General features: G+C 55.7%; 1 protein-coding gene across 1 annotated transcript in view; it reads left to right on the forward strand.

Annotated features, from left to right (window-relative positions):
- The window catches only part of lig1 (ligase I, DNA, ATP-dependent), a gene marked incomplete at both ends in the record, with an annotated part of 42,855 nt that overhangs the window by 11,814 nt on the left and 6,040 nt on the right, over positions 1-25,001 (forward strand). Inside the window, 11 exons of the mRNA XM_078537511.1 lie at positions 6,009-6,210; positions 9,172-9,282; positions 9,394-9,450; positions 11,137-11,309; positions 11,564-11,730; positions 14,735-14,811; positions 15,286-15,377; positions 15,480-15,567; positions 16,554-16,639; positions 19,071-19,186; positions 22,490-22,585. Of these exons, the coding sequence (XP_078393637.1) occupies positions 6,009-6,210; positions 9,172-9,282; positions 9,394-9,450; positions 11,137-11,309; positions 11,564-11,730; positions 14,735-14,811; positions 15,286-15,377; positions 15,480-15,567; positions 16,554-16,639; positions 19,071-19,186; positions 22,490-22,585 (1,265 nt within the window). The remainder of the gene's footprint in view (positions 1-6,008; positions 6,211-9,171; positions 9,283-9,393; positions 9,451-11,136; positions 11,310-11,563; positions 11,731-14,734; positions 14,812-15,285; positions 15,378-15,479; positions 15,568-16,553; positions 16,640-19,070; positions 19,187-22,489; positions 22,586-25,001) is intronic.

Consider the following 25,001-nt stretch of genomic DNA (forward strand, 5'->3'; position numbering starts at 1 on the left):
GGAAGGGGTTTGGGATTAGGTTTGTGTACAGTGGGAGTGAACGGGAAGGTGTTTGGGTCCTTTGGAATTGTGTACAGTGGGAGTGAACGTGAAGGGGATTGGGATTGGGATTGTGTGCAATGGGAGTGAACGGGAAGGGGTTTGGGTCCATTGGGATTGTGTACAGTGGGAGTGAACGTGAAGGGGTTTGGGTCCATTGGGATTGTGTACAGTGGGAGTGAATGGGAAGGGGATTGGGATTGTGTACAGTGAGAGTGAACGGGAAGGGGATTGGGATTGTGTACAGTGGGAGTGAACGGGAAGGGGTTTGGGATTGGAATTGTGTACAGTGGGAGTGAATGGGAAGGGGATTGGGATTGTGTACAATGGGAGTGAACGGGAAGGGATTTGGGTCCATTGGGATTGTGTACAGTGGGAGTGAATGGGAAGTGGTTTGGGATTGTGTACAGTGGGAGTGAACGGGAAGGGGATTGGGATTGTGTACAGTGGGAGTGAACGGGAAGGGGTTTGGGATTGGAATTGTGTACAGTGGGAGTGAACGGGAAGGGGATTGGGATTGTGTACAGTGGGAGTGAACGGGAAGGGGTTTTTTGTCCATTGGGATTGTGTACAGTGGGAGTGAACGGGAAGGGGATTGGGATTGTGTACAGTGGGAGTGAATGGGAAGGAGTTTGGGTCCATTGGGATTGTGGACAGTGGGAGTGAACGGGAAGGGGTTTGGGTCCATTGGGATTGTGCACAGTGGGAGTGAACGGGAAGGGGTTTGGGATTGGGGTTGTGTACAGTGGGAGTGAATGGGAAGGGGTTTGGGATTGGGGTTGTGTACAGTGGGAGTGAACGGTAAGGGGTTTGGGTCCATTGGGACTGTGTATAGGGGGAGTGAATGGGAAGGAGTTTGGGATTGGGATTGTGTACAGTGGGAGTGAACAGGAAGGGGTTTGGATCCATTGGAATTGTGTACGGTGGGAGTGAACGGGAAGGGGTTTGGGTCCATTGGGATTGTGTACAGTGGGAGTGAACGGGAAGGGATTTGGGTCCATTGGGATTGTGCACAGTGGGAGTGAACGGGAAGGGGTTTGGGTCCATTGGGACTGTGTATAGGGGGAGTGAATGGGAAGGAGTTTGGGATTGGGATTGTGTACAGTGGGAGTGAACAGGAAGGGGTTTGGGTCCATTGGAATTGTGTACGGTGGGAGTGAACGGGAAGGGATTTGGGTCCATTGGGATTGTGCACAGTGGGAGTGAACGGGAAGGGGTTTGGGTCCATTAGGATTGTGCACAGTGGGAGTGAACAGGAAGGGGATTGGGATTGTCTACGCTGGGAGTGAACAGGAAGGGGTTTGGGTGCATTGGGATTGTGTACAGTGGGAGTGAACAGGAAGGGGTTTGGGTGCATTGGGATTGTGTACAGTGGGAGTGAACGGGAAGAGGTTTGGGTGCATTGGGATTGTGTACAGTGGGAGTGAACAGGAAGGGGTTTGGGATTGGGATTGTGTACAGTGGGAGTGAACGGGAAGGGGATTGAGATTGTGTACAGTGGGAGTGTACGGGAAGGGGTTTGGGTCCGTTGGGATTGTGTACAGTGGGAGTGAACGGGATGGGGTTTGGGATTGGGATTGTGTACAGTGGGAGTGAACGGGAAGGGGTTTGGGTCCATTGGGATTGTGGACAGTGGGAGTGAACGGGAAGGGGTTTGCGTCCATAGGGATTGTGTACAGTGGGGGTAAACGGGAAGGGGTTTGCGTCCATTGGGATTGTGCACAATGGGAGTGAACGGGAAGGGGTTTGGGTCCATTAGGATTGTGCACAGAGGAGTGAACAGGAAGGGGATTGGGATTGTCTACGCTGGGAGTGAACAGGAAGGGGTTTGGGTGCATTGGGATTGTGTACGTGGGAGTGAACAGGAAGGGGTTTGGGTGCATTGGGATTGTGTACGTGGGAGTGAACAGGAAGGGGTTTGGGTGCATTGGGATTGTGTACAGTGGGAGTGAACAGGAAGGGGTTTGGGATTGGGATTGTGTACAGTGGGAGTGAACGGGAAGGGGATTGAGATTGTGTACAGTGGGAGTGTACGGGAAAGGGTTTGGGTCCGTTGGGATTGTGGACAGTGGGAGTGAATGGGAAGGGGTTTGGGTCCATTGGGATTGTGGACAGTGGGAGTGAACGGGAAGGGGTTTGGGTCCATTGGGATTGTGTACAGTGGGAGTGAACGGGAAGGGGTTTGGGATTGGGATTGTGTACAGTCGGAGTGAACGAGAAGGGGTTTGGGATTGGGATTGTGTACAGTGGGAGTGAACAGGAAGGGGTTTGGGTCCATTGGGATTGTGGACAGTGGGAGTGAACGGGAAGGGGTTTGCGTCCATAGGGATTGTGTACAGTGGGAGTGAACGGGAAGGGGTTTGGGATTGGGATTGTGTACAGTCGGAGTGAACGAGAAGGGGTTTGGGATTGGGATTGTGTACAGTGGGAGTGAACAGGAAGGGGTTTGGGTCCATTGGGATTGTGGACAGTGGGAGTGAACGGGAAGGGGTTTGCGTCCATAGGGATTGTGTACAGTGGGGGTAAACGGGAAGGGGTTTGCGTCCATTGGGATTGTGTACAGTCGGAGTGAACGGGAAGGGGTTTGGGATTGGGATTGTGCACAGTGGGAGTGAACGGAAAGGGGTTTGGGTCCATTAGGATTGTGAACAGTGGGAGTGAACGGGAAGAGGTTTGGGATTGGGATTGTGTACAGTGGGAGTGAACGGGAAGAGGTTTGGGATTGGGATTGTGTACAGTGGGAGTGAACAGGAAGGGGTTTGGGTACATTGGGATTGTGCACAGTGGGAGTGAACGGGAAGTGGTTTTGGTGCATTGGGATTGTGTACAGTGGGAGTGAACGGGAAGGGGATTGGGATTGTGTACAGTGGGAGTGAACGGGAAGGGGATTGGGATTGTGTACAGTGGGAGTGATCGGGAAGGGATTTGGGTCCATTGGGATTGTGTACAGTGGGAGTGAACGGGAAGGGGATTGGGATTGTGTACAGTGGGAGTGAATGGGAAGTGGTTTGGGTCCATTGGGATTGTGTACAGTTGGAGTGAACGGGAAGGGGTTTGGGTCCATTGGGATTGTCTATAGTGGGAGTGAACGGGAAGGGGTTTGGGATTGGGATTGTGTACAGTGGGAGTGAACGGGAAGGGGTTTGGGATTGGGGTTGTGTACAGTGGGAGTGAACGGGAAGGCGTTTGGGTCCGTTGGGGTTGTGTACAGTGGGAGTGAACGGGAAGGGGTTTGGGTCCATTGGGATTGTGTACAGTGGGAGTGAACGGGAAAGGGTTTGGGATTGGGGTTGTGCACAATGGGAGTGAATGGGAAGGCGTTTGGGTCCGTTGGGATTGTGTACAGTGGGAGTGAACGGGAAGGTTTTGGGATTGGGATTGTGCACAGTGGGAGTGAACGGGAAGGGGATTGGGATTGTGTACAGTGGGAGTGAACGGGAAGGGGTTTGGGTCCATTGGGATTGTGTACAGTGGGAGTGAATGGGAAGGGGTTTGGGATTGTGTACAGTGGGAGTGAACGGGAAGGGGTTTGGGATTGGAATTGTGTACAGTGAGAGTGAATGGGAAGGGGATTGGGATTGTGTACAGTGGGAGTGAATGGGAAGGGGTTTGGGTCCATTGGGATTGTGTACAGTGGGAGTGAACAAGAAGGGGTTTGGTCCATTGGGATTGTGTACAGTGGGAGTGAACGGGAACGGGTTTGGTTCCTTTGGGATTGTGTACAGTGGGAGTGAACGGGAAGGGGTTTGGGTCCATTGGGATTGTGTACAGTGGGAGTGAATGGGAAGGGGTTTGGGATTGGGATTGTGTACAGTGGGAGTGAACGGGAAGGGGATTGGGATTGTGCACAGTGGGAGTGAACGGGAAGGGGTTTGGGTCCAATGGGATTGTGTACAGGGGGTGTGAATGGGAATTGGTTTGGGTCCAATGGGATTGTGTACAGTGGGAGTGAATGGGAAGGGGTTTGGGTCCATTGGGTTTGTGTACCGTGGGAGTGAATGGGAAGGGGTTTGGGTCCATTGGGATTGTGTACAGTGGGAGTGAACGGGAAGGGGTTTGGGATTGGGATTGTGTACAGTGGGAGTGAACGGGAAGTGGTTTGGGTCCATTGGGATTGTGCACAATGGGAGTGAACTGGAAGGGGTTTGGGTCCATTAGGATTGTGAACAGTGGGAGTGAACGGGAAGGGGTTTGGGATTGGGATTGTGTACAGTGGGAGTGAACGGGAAGGGGTTTGGGTACATTGTGATTGTGCACAGTGGGAGTGAACGGGTAGTGGTTTTGGTGCATTGGGATTGTGTACAGTGGGAGTGAACGGGAAGGGGATTGGGATTGTGTACAGTGGGAGTGAACGGGAAGGGGATTGGGATTGTGTACAGTGGGAGTGGTCGGGAAGGGATTTGGGTCCATTGGGATTGTGTACAGTGGGAGTGAACGGGAAGGGGTTTGGGATTGGGATTGTGTACAGTGGGAGTGAATGGGAAGGGGTTTGGGTCCATTGGGATTGTGTACAGTTGGAGTGAACGGGAAGGGGTTTGGGTCCATTGGGATTGTCTATAGTGGGAGTGAACGGGAAGGGGTTTGGGATTGGGATTGTGTACAGTGGGAGTGAACGGGAAGGGGTTTGGGATTGGGGTTGTGTACAGTGGGAGTGAACGGGAAGGCGTTTGGGTCCGTTGGGGTTGCGTACAGTGGGAGTGAACGGGAAGGGGTTTGGGTCCATTGGGATTGTGTACAGTGGGAGTGAACGGGAAGGGGTTTGGGATTGGGGTTGTGCACAATGGGAGTGAATGGGAAGGCGTTTGGGTCCGTTGGGATTGTGTACAGTGGGAGTGAACGGGAAGGGTTTGGGATTGGGATTGTGTACAGTGGGAGTGAACGTGAAGGGGTTTGGGATTAGGTTTGTGTACAGTGGGAGTGAACGGGAAGGGGTTTGGGTCCTTTGGAATTGTGTACAGTGGGAGTGAACGGGAAGGGGTTTGGGTCCATTGGGATTGTGTACAGTGGGAGTGAACGGGAAGGGTTTGGGATTGGGATTGTGTACAGTGGGAGTAACGGGAAGGGGTTTGGGATTAGGTTTGTGTACAGTGGGAGTGAACGGGAAGGTGTTTGGGTCCTTTGGAATTGTGTACAGTGGGAGTGAACGTGAAGGGGATTGGGATTGGGATTGTGTACAATGGGAGTGAACGGGAAGGGGTTTGGGTCCATTGGGATTGTGTACAGTGGGAGTGAACGTGAAGGGGTTTGGGTCCATTGGGATTGTGTACAGTGGGAGTGAATGGGAAGGGGATTGGGATTGTGTACAGTGAGAGTGAACGGGAAGGGGATTGGGATTGTGTACAGTGGGAGTGAACGGGAAGGGGTTTGGGATTGGAATTGTGTACAGTGGGAGTGAATGGGAAGGGGATTGGGATTGTGTACAATGGGAGTGAACGGGAAGGGATTTGGGTCCATTGGGATTGTGTACAGTGGGAGTGAATGGGAAGTGGTTTGGGATTGTGTACAGTGGGAGTGAACGGGAAGGGGATTGGGATTGTGTACAGTGGGAGTGAACGGGAAGGGGTTTGGGATTGGAATTGTGTACAGTGGGAGTGAACGGGAAGGGGATTGGGATTGTGTACAGTGGGAGTGAACGGGAAGGGGTTTTTTGTCCATTGGGATTGTGTACAGTGGGAGTGAACGGGAAGGGGTTTGGGATTGGGATTGTGTACAGTGAGAGTGAACGGGAAGGGGTTTGGGTCCATTGGGATTGTGGACAGTGGGAGTGAAAGGGAAGGGGTTTGGGATTGGGATTGTGGACAGTGGGAGTGAACGGGAAGGGGTTTGGGTCCATTGGGATTGTGGACAGTGGGAGTGAACGGGAAGGGGATTGGGATTGTGGACAGTGGGAGTGAACGGGAATGGCTTGTCCGACTGATGTGGGCGAGGGATGGTGAAGAGGGACAAACTTGTGTCTGTTTCTCCCTCAGCTCCCAGGCGATGTACTTCCACGTTACAGGAGCATTCCAAGGGGAAGCAGGAGCCCAGCCCGTCACAGACCCCCGGCAGGACCACCCCATCGGAGTCGGCCAGCGGGACCACCCCATCGGAGTCAGTCAACAGGACCACCTCATCGGATTCGGCCAGCGGGACCACCCCATCGGAGTCTACTGGCAGCACCACAATGAGCGGGTATGGGGCGTTAAGCAGCCAGTTAAGTATCAGGGGAGGGAGGGGACACGGTGCTCAGGTCCGGGAGAGAGGGAGGGAGAGGGGTCACGGTGTTGTGTGGCGGGGTCACGGTGTTGTGTACCGGGGTGCGGCGGGGTCACGGTGTTGTGTACCGGGGTGCGGCGGGGTCACGGTGTTGTGTACCGGGGTGCGGCGGGGTCACGGTGTTGTCTACCGGGGTGCGGCGGGGTCACGGTGTTGTGTACCGGGGTGCGGCGGGGTCACGGTGTTGTGTACCGGGGTCACGGTGTGGTGTGGCGGGGTCACGGTGTTGTGTACCGGGGTCACGGTGTTGTGTGGCGGGGTCACGGTGTTGTGTGCCGGGGTCACGGTGTTGTGTACCGGGGTCACGGTGTTGTGTACCGGGGTCACGGTGTTGTGTACCGTGGTCACGGTGTGGTGTGGCGGGGTCACGGTGTTGTGTACCGGGGTCACGGTGTTGTGTGGCGGGGTCACGGTGTTGTGTGGCGGGGTCACGGCGTTGTGTGGCGGGGTCACGGCGTTGTGTGGCGGGGTCACGGCGTTGTGTGGCGGGGTCACGGCGTTGTGTGGCGGGGTCACGGCGTTGTGTGGCGGGGTCACGGCGTTGTGTGGCGGGGTCACGGCGTTGTGTGGCGGGGTCACGGCGTTGTGTGGCGGGGTCACGGCGTTGTGTGGCGGGGTCACGGCGTTGTGTGGCGGGGTCACGGCGTTGTGTGGCGGGGTCACGGCGTTGTGTGGCGGGGTCACGGCGTTGTGTGGCGGGGTCACGGCGTTGTGTGGCGGGGTCACGGCGTTGTGTGGCGGGGTCACGGCGTTGTGTGGCGGGGTCACGGCGTTGTGTGGCGGGGTCACGGCGTTGTGTGGCGGGGTCACGGCGTTGTGTGGCGGGGTCACGGCGTTGTGTGGCGGGGTCACGGCGTTGTGTGGCGGGGTCACGGCGTTGTGTGGCGGGGTGTGGCGAGGGGACGGTGTTGTGTACCGGGGTGTGGCGGGGTCACGGTGTTGTGTGGCGGGGTCACGGTGTTGTGTGGCGGGGTCAGGCGAGGGGACGGTGTTGTGTACCGGGGTGTGGCGGGGTCACGGTGTTGTGTACCGGGGTGTGGCGGTGTCACGGTGTTGTGTACCGGGGTGTGGCGGGGTCACGGTGTTGTTTACCGGGGTGTGGCGGGGTCACGGTGTTGTTTACCGGGGTGTGGCGGGGTCACGGTGTTGTTTACCGGGGTGTGGCGGGGTCACGGTGTTGTGTACCGGGGTGTGGCGGGGTCACGGTGTTGTGTGGCGGGGTCACGGTGTTGTGTGGCGGGGTCACGGTGTTGTGTACCGGGCTGTGGCGAGGTCACGGTGTTGTGTACCGGGGTGTGGCGGGGTCACGGTGTTGTGTACCGGGGTGTGGCGGGGTCACGGTGTTGTGTACCGGGGTGTGGCGGGGTCACGGTGTGGTGTGGCGGGGTCACGGCGTGGTGTGGCGGGGTCACGGCGTGGTGTGGCGGGGTCACGGCGTGGTGTGGCGGGGTCACGGCGTTGTGTGGCGGGGTGACGGCGTTGTGTGGCGGGGTGACGGCGTTGTGTGGCGTGTTCACGGCGTTGTGTGGCGTGGTCACGGCGTTGTGTGGCGTGGTCACGGCGTTGTGTGGCGGGGTCACGGCGTTGTGTGGCGGGGTCACGGCGTTGTGTACCGGGGTGTGGCGGGGTCACGGTGTTGTGTGTCGTGGTCACGGTGTTGTGTACCGGGGTGTGGCGGGGTCACGGTGTTGTGTACCGGGGTCACGGTGTTGTGTACCGGGGTGTGGCGGGGTCACGGTGTTGTGTACCGGGGTGTACTGGGGTCACGGTGTTGTGTACCGCGGTTTGGCGGGGTCACGGTGTTGTGTACCCTGGTGTGGCGGGGTCACGGTGTTGTGTACCGGGGTTTGGCGGGGTCACGGTGTTGTGTACCGGGGTGTGGCGTGGCCACGGTGTTGTGTACCGGGGTGTGGCGGGGTCACGGTGTTGTGTACCGGGGTGTGGCGGGGTCACGGTGTTGTGTACCGGGGTGTGGCGGGGGGACGGTGTTGTGTACCGGGGTGTGGCGAGGGGACGGTGTTGTGTACCGGGGTGTGGCGGGGTCACGGTGTTGTGTGGCGGGGTCACGGTGTTGTGTACCGGGGTGTGGCGGGGTCACGGTGTTGTGTACCGGGGTGTGGCGGTGTCACGGTGTTGTGTACCGGGGTGTGGCGGGGTCACGGTGTTGTGTACCGGGGTGTGGCGGGGTCACGGTGTTGTTTACCGGGGTGTGGCGGGGTCACGGTGTTGTTTACCGGGGTGTGGCGGGGTCACGGTGTTGTTTACCGGGGTGTGGCGGGGTCACGGTGTTGTGTACCGGGGTGTGGCGGTGTCACGGTGTTGTGTACCGGGGTGTGGAGGGGTCACGGTGTTGTGTACCGGGGTGTGGCGGGGTCACGGTGTTGTTTACCGGGGTGTGGCGGGGTCACGGTGTTGTTTACCGGGGTGTGGCGGCGTCACGGTGTTGTTTACCGGGGTGTGGCGGGGTCACGGTGTTGTGTACCGGGGTGTGGCGGGGTCACGGTGTTGTGTGGCGGGGTCACGGTGTTGTGTGGCGGGGTGTGGCGGGGTCACGGTGTTGTGTACCGGGGTGTGGCGGTGTCACGGTGTTGTGTACCGGGGTGTGGCGGTGTCACGGTGTTGTGTACCGGGGTGTGGCGGTGTCACGGTGTTGTGTACCGGGGTGTGGCGGTGTCACGGTGTTGTGTACCGGGGTGTGGCGGGGTCACGGTGTTGTTTACCGGGGTGTGGCGGGGTCACGGTGTTGTTTACCGGGGTGTGGCGGGGTCACGGTGTTGTTTACCGGGATGTGGCGGGGTCACGGTATTGTGTACCGGGGTGTGGCGGGGTCACGGTGTGTGGCGGGGAGACTGATGTGGTGAATGTTTCCTGTTGCAGGTTTTTTGGTGCCACCAAGCTGAACCCGGCCTCTGAAACGCCATCTGTTTACAACCCGTGTAAAGCTGGTTATCATCCGGTTACCGACGCCTGCTGGAGTCAGGGCCAGAGGTGAGCATTGTGGGGCCGGGAGTTACCGGACTGGGTGGGTGAGGAATTTAACCCTGAAATCAATGTCCTCTCTCTCTCTCTCTCTCTCTCTCTCTCTCTCTCCGCACACAGGGTCCCGTATTTAGCTGTGGCTCAAACCTTCGAGAAGATCGAGGAGGAATCAGCTCGGTAAATAAAACAATTCCTCTGCTTAACCTTCCTCCCCTCCGACCCTGACACCTCCCCCATCCCCAAGTACCGGACTGGTGTCCCGCGGACACTGTCCCCTCCCTGTGGGCGTGTCCCAGGGACACTGTCCCCTCCCTGTGGGCGTGTCCCAGGGACACTGACCCCTCCCTGTGGGCGTGTCCCGGGGACACTGACCCCTCCCTGTGGGCGTGTCCCAGGGACACTGTCCCCTCCCTGTGGGCGTGTCCCAGGGACACTGACCCCTCCCTGTGGGCGTGTCCTGGGGACACTGACCCCTCCCTGTGGGCGTGTCCCAGGGACACTGTCCCCTCCCTGTGGGCGTGTCCCAGGGACACTGTTCCCTCCCTGTGGGCGTGTCCCAGGGACACTGTCCCCTCCCTGTGGGCGTGTCCCAGGGACACTGACCCCTCCCTGTGGGCGTGTCCCGCGGACACTGACCCCTCCCTGTGGGCGTGTCCTGGGGACACTGACCCCCTTGCTGGGGGGTGGAGGAGGTCTCTGGGGTCACTGACCCCCTCGCTGGGGGAGGGTGAGGTGTCTGGGGTCACTGACCCCCTCGCTGGGGGAGGGTGAGGTGTCTGGGGTCACTGACCCCCTCGCTGTGGGGGGTGGGGTCCCTCGCTGTGGGGGGTGAGGTCCCTCGCTGTGGGGGGTGGGGTCCCTCGCTGTGGGGGGTGAGGTCCCTCGCTGTGGGGGGTGAGGTCCCTCGCTGTGGGGGGTGAGGTCCCTCGCTGTGGGGGGTGAGGTCCCTCGCTGTGGGGGGTGAGGTCCCTCGCTGTGGGGGGTGAGGTCCCTCGCTGTGGGGGGTGAGGTCCCTCGCTGTGGGGGGTGAGGTCCCTCGCTGTGGGGGGTGGGGTCCCTCGCTGTGAGGGGTGGGGTCCCTCGCTGTGGGGGGTGGGGTCCCTCGCTGTGGGGGGTGGGGTCCCTCGCTGTGGGGGGTGGGGTCCCTCGCTGTGGGGGGTGGGGTCCCTCGCTGTGGGGGGTGGGGTCCCTCGCTGTGGGGGGTGGGGTCCCTCGCTGTGGGGGGTGGGGTCCCTCGCTGTGGGGGGTGGGGTCCCTCGCTGTGGGGGGTGGGGTCCCTCGCTGTGGGGGGTGAGGTCCCTCGCTGTGGGGGGTGAGGTCCCTCGCTGTGGGGGGTGAGGTCCCTCGCTGTGGGGGGTGAGGTCCCTCGCTGTGGGGGGTGAGGTCCCTCGCTGTGGGGGGTGAGGTCCCTCGCTGTGGGGGGTGAGGTCCCTCGCTGTGGGGGGTGGGGTCCCTCGCTGTGGGGGGTGGGGTCCCTCGCTGTGGGGGGTGGGGTCCCTCGCTGTGGGGGGTGGGGTCCCTCGCTGTGGGGGGTGGGGTCCCTCGCTGTGGGGGGTGGGGTCCCTCGCTGTGGGGGGTGGGGTCCCTCGCTGTGGGGGGTGGGGTCCCTCGCTGTGGGGGGTGGGGTCCCTCGCTGTGGGGGGTGGGGTCCCTCGCTGTGGGGGGTGGGGTCCCTCGCTGTGGGGGGTGGGGTCCCTCGCTGTGGGGGGTGGGGTCCCTCGCTGTGGGGGGTGGGGTCCCTCGCTGTGGGGGGTGGGGTCCCTCGCTGTGGGGGGTGGGGTCCCTCGCTGTGGGGGGGGTTGCGGGGGAGGTTAGGTTTTTTCCGATTGAGGTTTTTACTCTGTCTGCTTTGTTGTTCCTCAGGTTGAAGAACATTAAGACTCTCAGTAACCTGTACCGGTCGGTCATCGCCCTCAGTCCACAGGATCTCCTGCCCTGTATCTACCTGTGTCTGAACCAGCTCGGGCCAGCTTACCAGGGCCTGGAGCTGGGGGTAGGAGAGACTGTCCTGATGAAAGCTGTGGCTCAGGCGACAGGTGAGATCTGCTCTTCAACCGGGTGCGCCTCACATCCAGGGCTGCTCCTGGGGAGGGGGCCTCAGGAGGAGGAGGGGGTGAGTGGTGGGTAACATCGCCAGGCCTGAGCTCCACACACCTGTCCCCAATCACTCACCCCCTCCCCTCCTTCCCCTCCCCCCCCCCCTCCCCTCCCCCCTCCCCTCCGGCCCTATCCCCCTCTCCCCCTGAACCCTCTGCCTTTCTCACTCTGTGCTCTCTCTCTGCTTCCGCAGGCCGCCAGTTGGATAAGGTGAAGGCTGAGGCCCAGGAGAAGGGTGATTTAGGTTTGGTGGCTGAGAGTAGCCGCAGCACCCAGCGGACCATGTTCACCCCGCCTCGACTCACCGTCACCACCGTCTTCAACAAACTGAAGGAAATTTCCCACATGACGGGCACTGCTGTGAGTACCAGCTGGGTGGACAGAGGGCAGAGCTTGCTGTGGAAGGTGCTGGAGAGCAGGGGGGCGGGGTTCTCCCACAGCTGTTGCTAAAGGCTGAGTTGTTTCAATCCCAGAGGGAAACTCGAACCACTGTCACAACCTCTATTTTCAATTGGCATGTTTGAGGTGCAGCTCTGAATTCAGGAATAAGACCACTGAGTCTCAAGAGGTTTTTATATATAAAACTAATTTAAACATTTATTACTTTAACAACACATTAAACACACACACACACGTCTACAAATTACTACCGTAATAATATTTAAACAAATCCCCAAATTAATCCCTCCCAGCTAAATCTTCACCAAGACAGTGACCCATAGACTTTAAACAGTCACCAGGCACAGCACATTTGACCTTACGAATTGAAAATGAGGTCCCCCTGCAATTTGGTCCCTTTGCAGACACAGTCGTGGACTTACAGGATGGTTAGATCTTAAATGCTCCTGACTCTCTCTCAAACCCCTTTCTGTTTATGCCTAGCTTCCCCTTTGAATGTACATTTTCCATTGCATCCTAGGCGTTTAATTTTACCTCCCCTAACAGTAATATCCTTTCGTTGCACCAATTTTATCGGTAATATAAGCACACTGCTTGGTGTCTCCCAGCTAGGTGCAAGATTTTACCCATTATTTCCAATGGTTTATTCAACAAATCCAAATTTACACTTTACCTTCTCCTCCCTGCATTTATCTCATTAACTATTATAAACTGCTCTACGCCAAGGCCCCCAGACTAGCTGGCTTTAATCCCCACACACACACTACACACACACACTACACACACACACACACACTACACACACACACACTACACACACACACACTACACACACACACATTACACACACACACACTACACACACACACACATTACACACACACATTACACACACACACTACACACACACACTACACACACACACTACACACACACACTACACACACACACACATTACACACACACACATTACACACACACACATTACACACACACACACTACACACACACACTGCACACACACATACACACACTACACACGCACACACACACTACACACACGCACACACTACACACACACGCACACACTACACACACTACACACACACACACGCTACACACACACGCTACACACACACGCTACACACACACGCTACACACACACGCTACACACACACGCTACACACACACGCTACACACACACGCTACACACACACGCTACACACACACACTACACACACACACTACACACACACACTACACACACACACTACACACACACATTACACACACACATTACACACACACTACACACACACATTACACACACACACTATACACACATACACACACACTACACACACACACTACACACACACACACACACACACACACTACAATTCCAATTGAAAAATAATTTCCAATAACATTATAGACATTAACATCTCTTCATCACGGGGCAGAGGAAGGACTGGGGTTGGTGGTTGAAGAGGTAGTGAGGACGCGAGGAGAGAGGGATGGGGTTAGGGAAAGCTGTGACCCGTGTGTGCGTGTGTTTGCCGTGACCCGTGTGCGCACGTGATTGCCGTGACCCGTGTGCGCGCGTGTTTGCCGTGTGCGCGCGTGTTTGCCGCGACCCGTGTGCGCGCGTGTTTGCCGCGACCCGTGTGCGCGCGTGTTTGCCGTGTGCGCGCATGTTTTCCGTGTGCGCGCGCGTGTTTGCCGTGAGCGCGTGTTTGCCGCGACCCGTGTGCGCGTGTGTTTGCCGTGTGCGCGTGTGTTTGCCGTGTGCGCGTGTGTTTGCCGTGTGCGCGTGTGTTTGCCGTGTGCGCGCGTGTTTGCCGTGAGCGTGTGTTTGCCGTGACCGTGTGCGCGTGTGTTTGCCGTGTGCGCGTGTGTTTGCCGCGACCGGTGTGCGCGTGTGTTTGCCGTGAGCGCGTGTGTGTTTGCCGTGTGCGCGCGCGTGTTTGCCGTGTGCGCGCGCGTGTTTGCCGTGTGCGCGCGCGTGTTTGCCGCGACCCGTGTGCGCGTGTGTTTGCCGTGTGCGCGTGTGTTTGCCGTGTGCGCGTGTGTTTGCCGTGACCGTGTGCGCGTGTGTTTGCCGTGTGCGCGTGTGTTTGCCGTGTGCGCGTGTGTTTGCCGTGTGCGCGCATGTTTGCCGCGACCCGTGTGCGCGTGTGTTTGCCGTGTGCGCGTGTTTGCCGTGTGCGCGTGTGTTTGCCGTGAGCGCGTGTGTTTGCCGCGACCCGTGTGCGCGTGTGTTTGCCGTGTGCGCGTGTGTTTGCCGTGTGCGCGTGTGTTTGCCGTGTGCGCGCGTGTTTGCCGCGACCCGTGTGCGCGTGTGTTTGCCGTGTGCGCGTGTGTTTGCCGTGTGCGCGTGTGTTTGCCGTGAGCGCGTGTGTTTGCCGCGACCCGTGTGCGCGTGTGTTTGCCGTGTGCGCGTGTGTTTGCCGTGTGCGCACGTGTTTGCCGCGACCCGTGTGCGCGCGTGTTTGCCGTGTGCGCGCGTGTTTGCCGTGTGCGCGCGTGTTTGCCGTGTGCGCGTGTTTGCCGTGACCATGTGCGCGTGTGTTTGCCGTGTGCGCGTGTGTTTGCCGTGAGCGGTGTGTTTGCCGTGTGCGCGTGTGTTTGCCGTGTGCGCGTGTGTTTGCCGTGACCATGTGCGCGTGTGTTTGCCGTGTGCGCGCGTGTTTGCCGTGTGCGCGTGTGTTTGCCGTGACCATGTGCGCGTGTGTTTGCCGTGTGCGCGTGTGTTTGCCGTGAGCGGTGTGTTTGCCGTGACCGTGTGCGCGTGTGTTTGCCGTGAGCGGTGTGTTTGCCGTGACCGTGTGCGCGTGTGTTTGCTGTGAGCGCGTGTGTTTGCCGTGACCGTGTGCGCGTGTGTTTGCTGTGAGCGCGTGTGTTTGCCGTGACCCGTGTGTGCGCGTGTGTTTAACGCTCTGACTCTCCCCTCTCTGTGTTGCAGTCGATGAATAAGAAGATCGAGGTGATTAAAGGAATGTTTGTCGCCTGCCGTCACTCCGAGGCTCGATATCTCATCCGGTAAAACTCCTGTTTCCAGTCACTGCCCGTTTCTCTCTCTCTCTCTGTCCCTCTCTCCACTGCTTCTCCTTGTGTCTGTCTCTCTTTCCCACTCTCCCTCCTCCCTATTCTCCGCCATCTCTCCCTCCTCCCTATTCTCTGCCATCTCTCCCTCCTCCCTATTCTCCGCCATCTCTCCCTCCTCCCTATTCTCCGCCATCTCTCCCTCCTCCCTATTCTCCGCCATCTCTCCCTCCTCCCTATTCTCCGCCATCTCTCCCTCCTCCCTATCCTCCGCCATCTCTCCCTCCTTCCTATTCTCCGCCATCTCTCCCTCCTCCCTATTCTCCGCCATCTCTCCCTCCTCCCTATCCTCCGCCCTCTGTCCCTCCTCCCTATTCTCCGCCCTCCCTATTCTCCGCCCTCTGTCCCTCCTCCCTATTCTCCGCCCCCTGCCTGCTCCCTGGTGTCTAACCGGCTGTGTTTGTGCCCCAGGTCTCTGAGTGGAAAGCTGCGTATTGGATTAGCAGAGCAGTCCGTTCTGTCAGCAATCGCACAGGCCGTGTGTCTCACACCTCCCCAGCAAGGTAACGCTCGCAGTCAGCCCTGTAACACTCGCCCTGTCTCCCCGTCTCCCGGCCCTGTCTCCCCGTCTCCCGGCCCTGTCTCACTGTCTGTGAATTTCCCAGGTCTCCTGGATGCCGGGAAGGAAATGTCAGTCGAGAGCCGTAAATCCTGGATTGAGGAGAAGACTCTGATCCTGAAACAAACTTACTGGTGAGTGCGGAGATCGAACACCCCTCTCTCAGAGATAAACTCGTCCTCAGTTCCAGTCCCCTCTCTGAGATATCCTCGTCCTCAGTTCCAGTCCCCTCTCTCAGAGATATACTCGTCCTCAGTTCCAGTCCCCTCGCTCATTGAGATATACTCGTCCTCAGTTCCAGTCCCCTCTCTCATTGAGATATACTCATCCGCAGTTCCTGTCCCCTCGCTCATTGAGATATACTCGTCCTCAGTTCCAGTCCCCTCTCTCATTGAGATATACTCATCCGCAGTTCCTGTCCCCTCGCTCATTGAGATATACTCGTCCCCAGTTCCAGTCCCCTCTCTGAGATATCCTCGTCCTCAGTTCCAGTCCCCTCTCTCAGAGATATACTCGTCCTCAGTTCCAGTCCCCTCGCTCATTGAGATATACTCGTCCTCAGTTCCAGTCCCCTCACTCATTGAGATATACTCGTCCTCAGTTCCAGTCCCCTCTCTCATTGAGATATACTCATCCGCAGTTCCTGTCCCCTCGCTCATTGAGATATACTCGTCCTCAGTTCCAGTCCCCTCTCTCATTGAGATATACTCATCCGCAGTTCCTGTCCCCTCGCTCATTGAGATATACTCGTCCCCAGTTCCAGTCCCGTCGCTCATTGAGATATACTCGTCCTCAGTTCCAGTCCCCTCGCTCATTGAGATATACTCGTCCTCAGTTCCAGTCCCCTCGCTCATTGAGATATCCTCGTCCTCAGTTCCAGTCCCCTCGCTCATTGAGATATCCTCGTCCTCAGTTCCAGTCCCGTCGCTCATTGAGATATACTCGTCCTCAGTTCCAGCTCCCTCGCTCATTGAGATATACTCGACCTCAGTTCTAGTCCCCTCGCTCATTGAGATATACTCGTCCTCAGTCTGACCCCCCCCTCATTTCCCCCTCACTCACTGTTATACGCTCGTCCTCAGCCTGTGACCACCCGCTGACCCCGGTGTCTGTTTTTCAGTGAGTTGCCGAGTTACGATGTGATCATCCCAGTTATGATGAAGGAAGGAATTGACAGTCTTCCGCAGCATTGTAAACTGACAGCAGGTAAACAGGCTCAGGGGGGAGAGTCAAACCAGCTCACTGGGGCGAGCGTGACACCGGGTAACTGGGGCGAGAGTGACGCCGGGTAACTGGGGCGAGAGTGACGCCGGGTCACTGGGGCGAGAGTGACGCCGGGTCACTGGGGCGAGAGCGACGCCGGGTCACTGGGGCGAGAGTGACGCCGGGTCACTGGGGCGAGAGTGACACTGGGTAACTGGGGCGAATGTGACACCGGGTAACTGGGGCGAGAGTGACACCGGGTAACTGCGGCGAGAGTGACGCAGGGTAACTGGGGCGAGAGCGACGCAGGGTAACTGGGGCGAGAGCGACGCCGGGTCACTGGGGCGAGAGCGACGCCGGGTCACTGGGGCGAGAGTGACGCCGGGTCACTGGGGCGAGAGGGAAGCCGGGTCACTGGGGCGAGAGGGAAGCCGGGTAACTGGGGCAAGAGTGACGCCGGGTAACTGGGGCGAGAGCGACGCCGGGTAACTGGGGCGAGAGCGACGCCGGGTAACTGGGGCGATGGGTTGGTGGTGGGGTTTAATACCTCATTATGTGATGGGTTGGCGGTGGGGATTAATACCTCATTGTGTGATGGGTTGGCGGTGGGGATTAATACCACATTGTGTGATGGGTTGGTGGGGATTAATACCTCATTGTGTGGTGGGTTGGCGGTGGGGATTAATACCTCTGTGTGGTGGGTTGGCGGTGGGGATTAATACCTCATTGTGTGATGGGTTGGTGGTGGGGATTAATACCTCATTGTGTGATGGGTTGGTGGTGGGGATTAATACCTCATTGTGTGATGGGTTGGTGGGGATTAATACCTCATTGTGTGATGGCTTGATGGGGATTAATACCTCATTGTGTGGTGGGTTGGTGGGGATTAATACCTCATTGTGTGATGGCTTGATGGGGATTAATACCTCATTGTGTGATGGCTTGATGGGGATTAATACCTCATTGTGTGATGGGTTGGTGGGGATTAATATCTCATTGTGTGATGGGTTGGTGGTGGGGATTAATACCTCATTGTGTGATGGGTTGGTGGGGATTAATATCTCATTGTCTGATGGGTTGGTGGTGGGGATTAATATCTCATTGTGTGATGGGTTGGTATTGGGGATTAATACCTCATTGTGTGATGGGTTGGTGGGGATTAATACCTCATTGTGTGATGGGTTGGTGGGGATTAATACCTCATTGTGTGATGGGTTGGTGGGGATTAATACCTCATTGTGTGATGGGTTGGTGGGGATTAATACCTCATTGTGTGATGGGTTGGCGGTGGGGATTAATACCTCATTGTGTGATGGGTTGATGGGGATTAATACCTCATTGTGTGGTGGGTTGGTGGGGATTAATACCTCATTGTGTGATGGCTTGATGGGGATTAATACCTCATTGTGTGGTGGGTTGGTGGGGATTAATACCTCATTGTGTGATGGCTTGATGGGGATTAATACCTCATTGTGTGGTGGGTTGGCAGTGGGGATTAATACCTCATTGTGTGATGGGTTGGCGGTGGGGATTAATACCTCATTGTGTGATGGGATGGTGGGGATTAATACCTCATTGTGTGATGGGTTGGTGGAGATTAATATCTCATTGTCTGATGGGTTGGTGGTGGGGATTAATATCTCATTGTGTGGTGGGTTGGTGGGGATTAATACCTCATTGTGTGATGGCTTGATGGGGATTAATACCTCATTGTGTGGTGGGTTGACGGTGGGGATTAATACCTCATTGTGTGATGGGTTGGCGGTGGGGATTAATACCTCATTGTGTGATGGGTTGGGGATTAATATCTCATTGTCTGATGGGTTGGTGGTGGGGATTAATATCTCATTGTGTGGTGGGTTGGTGGGGATTAATATCTCATTGTCTGATGGGTTGGCGGTGGGGATTAATACCTCATTGTGTGATGGGTTGGCAGTGGGGATTAATACCTCATTGTGTGATGGGTTGGTGGTGGGGATTAATACCTCATTGTGTGATGGGTTGGCGGTGGGGATTAATATCTCATTGTGTGATGGGTTGGCGGTGGGGATTAATACCTCATTGTGTGATGGGTTGGTGGTGGGGATTAATACCTCATTGTGTGATGGGTTGGCGGTGGGGATTAATATCTCATTGTGTTATGGGTTGGCGGTGGGGATTAATACCTCATTGTGTGATGGGTTGGCGGTGGGGATTAATATCTCATTGTGTTATGGGTTGGCAGTGGGGATTAATACCTCATTGTGTTATGGGTTGGCGGTGGGGATTAATACCTCATTGTGTGATGGGTTGGTGGTGGGGATTAATACCTCATTGTGTGATGGTTTGGTGTTGGGGATTAATACCTCCTTGTGTGGTGGGGATTAATGACGGATGTGGGTCTGCTGTGATCCCTGTGATAGCTGATGGGTAAATGAGCTGTGTTGATCTGCAGGAATCCCCCTGAAACCAATGCTTGCCCACCCGACCAAGGGGATTGGAGAGGTGATGAAGAGATTCGATGAGGCTGCTTTCACTTGTGAATATAAATACGATGGGGAGAGGGCACAGGTAAGAACAATGTTCCCTACCTCCAAATCTCACCCAACACCAGCTCTCAATCCCTGCCCCCAGACATTGGGGGTCAGGAGTATTGGGGGTAATGATGTGGGTTTGTCAGGGTCTGGATATTACAGACGGGTTTGGGAGTATTGGGGGTAATGATGTGGGTTTGTCAGGGTCTGGGTATTACAGTCGGGTTTGGGAGTATTGGGGGTAATGATGTGGGTTTGTCAGGGTCTGGGTATTACAGTCGGGGTTGAGAGTATTGGGGGTAATGATGTGGGTTTGTCAGGGTCTGGGTATTACAGTCGGGGTTGAGAGTATTGGGGTAATGATGTGGGTTTGTCAGGGTCTGGGTATTACAGTCGGGTTTGGGAGTATTTGGGGTAATGATGTGGGTTTGTCAGGGTCTGGGTATTACAGTCGGAGTTGGGAGTATTGGGGTAATGATGTGGGTTTGTCAGGGTCTGGGTATTACAGTCGGGTTTGGGGGTAATGATGTGGGTATGTCAGGGTCTGGGTATTACAGTCGGGTTTGGGAGTGTTGGGGCTCCTGATGTGGGTTTGTCAGGGTCTGGGTATTACAGTCGGGTTTGGGTGTATTGGGGGTAATGATGTGGGTTTGTCAAGGTCTGGATATTACAGTCGGCTTTGGGAGTATTGGGGCTCCTGATGTGGGTTTGTCAGGTTCTGGGTATTACAGTCTGGGTTGGGTGTATTGGGGGTAATGATGTGGGTTTGTCAGGGTCTGGATGTTACAGTCGGATTTGGGTGTATTGGGGGTAATGATGTGGGTTTGTCAGGGTCTGGATATTTCAGTCGGGTTTGGGAGTATTGGGGGTAATGATGTGGGTTTGTCAGGGTCTGGATATTACAGTCGGGGTTGGGAGTATTGGGGGTAATGATGTGGGTTTGTCAGGGTCTGGATATTACAGTCGGGTTTGGGATTATTGGGGGTAATGATGTGGGTTTGTCAGGGTCTGGATATTACAGTCGGGTTTGAGAGTATTTGGGGTAATGATGTGGGTTTGTCAGGGTCTGGGTATTCCAGTCGGGGTTGGGAGTATTGGGGTTAATGATGTGGGTTTGTCAGGGTCTGGGTATTACAGTCGGGTTTGGGAGTATTGGGACTCCTGATGTGGGTTTGTCAGGGTCTGTGTATTACAGTCGGGTTTAGGAGTATTGGGGGTAATGATGTGGGTTTGTCAGGGTCTGTGTATTACAGTCGGGTTTGGGAGTATTGGGGGTAATGATGTGGGTTTGTCAGGTTGTGGGTATTACAGTCGGGTTTGGGAGTATTGGGGGTAATGATGTGGGTTTGTCAGGGTCTCGATATTACAGTCGGGTTTGGGAGTATTGGGGTAATGATGTGGGTTTGTCAGGGTCTGGGTATTCCAGTCGGGGTTGGGAGTATTGGGGGTAATGATGTGGGTTTGTCAGGGTCTGGGTATTCCAGTCGGGTTTGGGAGTATTGGGGTAATGATGTGGGTTTGTCAGGGTCTGGATATTACAGTCGGGGTTGGGAGTATTGGGGCTCCTGATGTGGGTTTGTCAGGGTCTGGGTATTACAGTCGGGGTTGGGAGTATTGGGGGTAATGATGTGGGTTTGTCAGGGTCTGGGTATTCCAGTCGGGTTTGGGAGTATTGGGGTAATGATGTGGGTTTGTCAGGGTCTGGGTATTACAGACGGGTTTGGGAGTATTGTGGGTAATGATGTGGGTTTGTCAGGGTCTGGATATTACAGTCGGGTTTGGGACTATTGGGGTAATGATGTGGGTATGTCAGGGTCTGGGTATTACAGTCGGGTTTGGGAGTATTGGGGTAATGATGTGGGTGGGTTAGGGTCTGGGTATTACAGTCGGGGTTGGGAGTATTGGGGCTCCTGATGTGGGTTTGTCAGGGTCTGGATATTACAGTCGGGTTTAGGAGTATTGGGGGTAATGATGTGGGTTTGTCAGGGTCTGGGTATTCCAGTCGGGTTTGGGAGTATTGGGGCTCCTGATGTGGGTTTGTCAGGGTCTGGATATTACAGTCGGGTTTAGGAGTATTGGGGGTAATGATGTGGGTTTGTCAGGATCTGGGTATTACAGTCGGGTTTGGGAGTATTGGGGGTTATGATGTGGGTTTGTCAGGGTCTGGGTATTATAGTCGGGTTTGGGAGTATTGGGGCTCCTGATGTGGGTTTGTCAGGGTCTGGATATTAAAGTCGAGTTTGGGAGTATTGGGGTAATGATGTGGGTTTGTCAGGGTCTGGGTATTACAGTCGGGTTTGGAAGTATTGGGGGTAATGATGTGGGTTTGTCAGGGTCTGTATATTACAGTCGGGGTTGGGTGTATTGGGGTTATGATGTGGGTATGTCAGGGTCTGGATATTACAGTCGGGGTTGGGTGTATTGGGGGTAATGATGTGGGTTTGTCAGGGTCTTGGTATTACAGTCGGGGTTGGGAGTATTGGGGGTAATGATGTGGGTAGGTTAGGGTCTGGGTATCACAGTCGGGGTTGGGAGTATTGGGGGTAATGATGTGGGTAGGTTAGGGTCTGGATATTACAGTCGGGTTTGGGAGTATTGGGGGTAATGATGTGGGTTTGTGTATTACAGTCGGGTTTGGGAGTATTGGGGCTCCTGATGTGGGTAGGTCAGGGTCTGGATATTACAGTCGGGTTTGGGAGTATTGGGGGTAATGATGTGGGTAGGTTAGGGTCTGGATATTACAGTCGGGGTTGGGAGTATTGGGGGTAATGATATGGGTTTGTCAGGGTCTGGGTATTATAGTCGGGTTTGGGAGTATTGGGGTAATGATGTGGGTAGGTCAGGGTCTGGGTATTCCAGTCGGGTTTGGGAGTATTGGGGCTCCTGATGTGGGTAAGTCAGGGTCTGGGTAATACAGTCGAGGTTGGGTGTATTGGGGGTAATGATGTGGGTATGTCAGGGTTGGGTATTACAGTCGGGTTTGGGAGTATTGGGGCTCCTGATGTGGGTAGGTCAGGGTCTGGGTATTACAGTCGGGTTTGGGAGTATTGGGGCTCCTGATGTGGGTAGGTCAGGGTCTGGGTATTACAGTCGGGGTTGGGAGTATTGGGGTAATGATGTGGGTATGTCAGGGTCTGGGTATTACAGTCGGGGTTGGGTGTATTGGGGCTCCTGCTTCATTGCCAGACAGCTGTGGCTGCGAGTGTATCGAGATCCAGGCAGTTTAGGGATTGCTCCCCATGTATTTCCCCATGTATTTCCCCATGTATTGCAATCCCCTCGGTTGGATCGGTAACTTTCCCTGATGTGGGTGATGTTTTGTGCTGTTTCTACTTCCCAGATTCACATGCTGGATACAGGCGAAATTCACATTTACAGTCGCAATCAAGAGAATAACACCACCAAGTACCCCGACATTGTCAGCAGGCTTCCTAAGGTACAGCGAGCTGACCGTATGCAACATTTCCATCGATGGGTTGATGATATCGGTATAATACCCAGCAGTTCATTACTGTCAATGAGGTGGGCACTTTGCCCGTCTCCCTGGGTTAAACACTCTGGGGGCCAGTGGTGTCTGTGACATGTTTGACCCTGAGTCTTTCTCATTCCCAGCCTCGATGAATTGCCGGAATTAATTCCTGAATCACAATGTGCTGACCGGGGCGGTGCTGCTGTTGTCTGGTGTGTGAACCTCCCTGACACTCAGTACTACCTGCCCCTGCTCCCTGACCCCACCACCAAACATCAAGCCAATGTTTCCAGGACAGTCCATGACCTCATCTCTGGTCATCTTCCTTCCAACCTCATCGTCCACCAGCTCCACCCAGCCCACATCCACCACCTTCCCAAAACCCACCCAAAGGACTGTCCTGGTCCCTATCGCTTCAGTCTGTTCCTGCCCCACAGAACACATTTCTTCCCATCTTGACTGTTTTCTCTCCCCTTGTCCAGTCACTTCCCACTTACGTTCGTGATTCTCCTGATGCCCTACGTCATTTCAACAATTTCCAGTTCCCTGGCTCTAACTGCCCCCTCTTCACCATGGACGTCCAGTCCCTCTACACCTCCATCCCCCACCGGGATGGTCTGAGGGCTCTCTGCTTCTTCCTCAGACAGAGGCCCGAACAATCCCCATCCACCACCTCTCTCCTCCGCCTGGCTGAACCTCTTCACCATGGACGTCCAGTCCCTCTACATCTCCATCCCCCACCGGGACGGTCTGAGGGTTCTCCGCTTATTCCTCGAACAGAGGCCCGAACAATCCCCATCCACCACCTCTCTCCTCCGCCTGGCTGAACCTCTTCACCATGGACGTCCAGTCCCTCTACATCTCCATCCCCCACTGGGACGGTCTGAGGGCTCTCCGCTTCTTCCTCAGACAGAGGCCCGAACAATCCCCATCCTCCACCGCTCTCCTCCGCCTGGCTGAACTTGTTCTCTCACTGAACAATTTCCCCTTTCACTTGTCTCACTTCCTCCAAATAAAAGGTGTGGCTATGGGCACCCGCATGGGCCCCAGTTATTCCTGTCTCTTTATGGGATATGTGGAACATTCCTTGTTCCAGTCCTACACAGGACCCCTGCTACAATTCTCTTTCTGGTAAACCATGACTGTATCGGTGCCATTTCCTGCTCTCGTCTGGACCTGGAAAGATTCATCACTTTGCTTCCAGTTTCCACCCCTCTCCCAGCTTCACATGGTCCATCTCCCACATTCCCTTCCCTTCCTTGGCCCCTCCGTCTCCATTTTTGGTGATAGACTGTCAACTAATCCTCGGGACAAGCCCACCGACTCCCACAGCTCCTCGACTACACCTCCCGATGGGGGCGGAAGGGTGATGGGGTGGGGATTTCAGCCACATTCCCCCCACTCCCCCCGTTCACTCTGGTTGACAAGACTGTGGACAACCATTTCCCACACTCCTGCACCCCCCCCAGAACCATTATCACAGAACCTTTCCAGCACAGGAGGCTGCCATTCGGCCCATCCAGTCAGCACTGGCTCTCTGAAAGAGCATTTCCACCTAGTCCCACTCCCCTGCCTTATCTCTGTAACCTTACACATTCTCTCCTTTCAGGTAACAATCCAATTCTCTTTTAAATACCTCGATCAAACCTGCCTTCACCCCCCTCTCAGGAAGTTTGTTCCAGACTCCAACCAGCCTCTGGGTGAAATATATTTTTCCTTATATCACATTTACTCCTTTTGCCCATTATTTTGAATCTGTGCCCTCTCGTTCTTGATGTCCTTTTGAGTGGGAACAGTTTCTCACTCTTTACCCTGTCCTCACCCCTCAGGATCTTGAATACCTCTGTCAAATCTCCTCTCAGCCTCCTTAACTCCAAGGAAAACAGTCCCAACCTCTCCAATTTTCCTCATAGCTACAGTTCTTCATCCCGGGAATCATTCTTGTGAATCTCCTCTGTACTCTCTCCAATATCTTCACATCCTTCCTCAAGTATGGAGCCCAGAACTGGAGGCAGAACTCCAGATGAGAACTAACTCGTGTTTTATACAAGTTCAACATCACCCCCTTACTCTTAACTTAAGCCCCTGTTAATAAAGCCTAAGATACTATTTACTTTATTAACTGCTCTCTCAACATGTCCTGCCACCTTCACTGACCTGTGTACATCTACACCGCGTCCCTCTGTTCCTGCACCTCCTTTAGAGTTTCTCTCTTTATTTTACACTCTCTCCATATTCTTCCTGCCAAAATCAATCAGCTCACACTCAGAGTCATTTAAACTCTCCGACCCTCCAACCGACCCCTGACCTTCCCCTTTGCTCCCCCCGGCCCCGCCCCTCCCGCTCCCCCTGGCCCCGCCCCTCCCGCTCCCCGACCCCGCCC

Source organism: Cetorhinus maximus, unplaced genomic scaffold (genome assembly GCF_964194155.1).
Source record: "Cetorhinus maximus unplaced genomic scaffold, sCetMax3.hap1.1 HAP1_SCAFFOLD_2504, whole genome shotgun sequence".
Classification (NCBI taxonomy): Eukaryota; Metazoa; Chordata; class Chondrichthyes; order Lamniformes; family Cetorhinidae; genus Cetorhinus; species Cetorhinus maximus.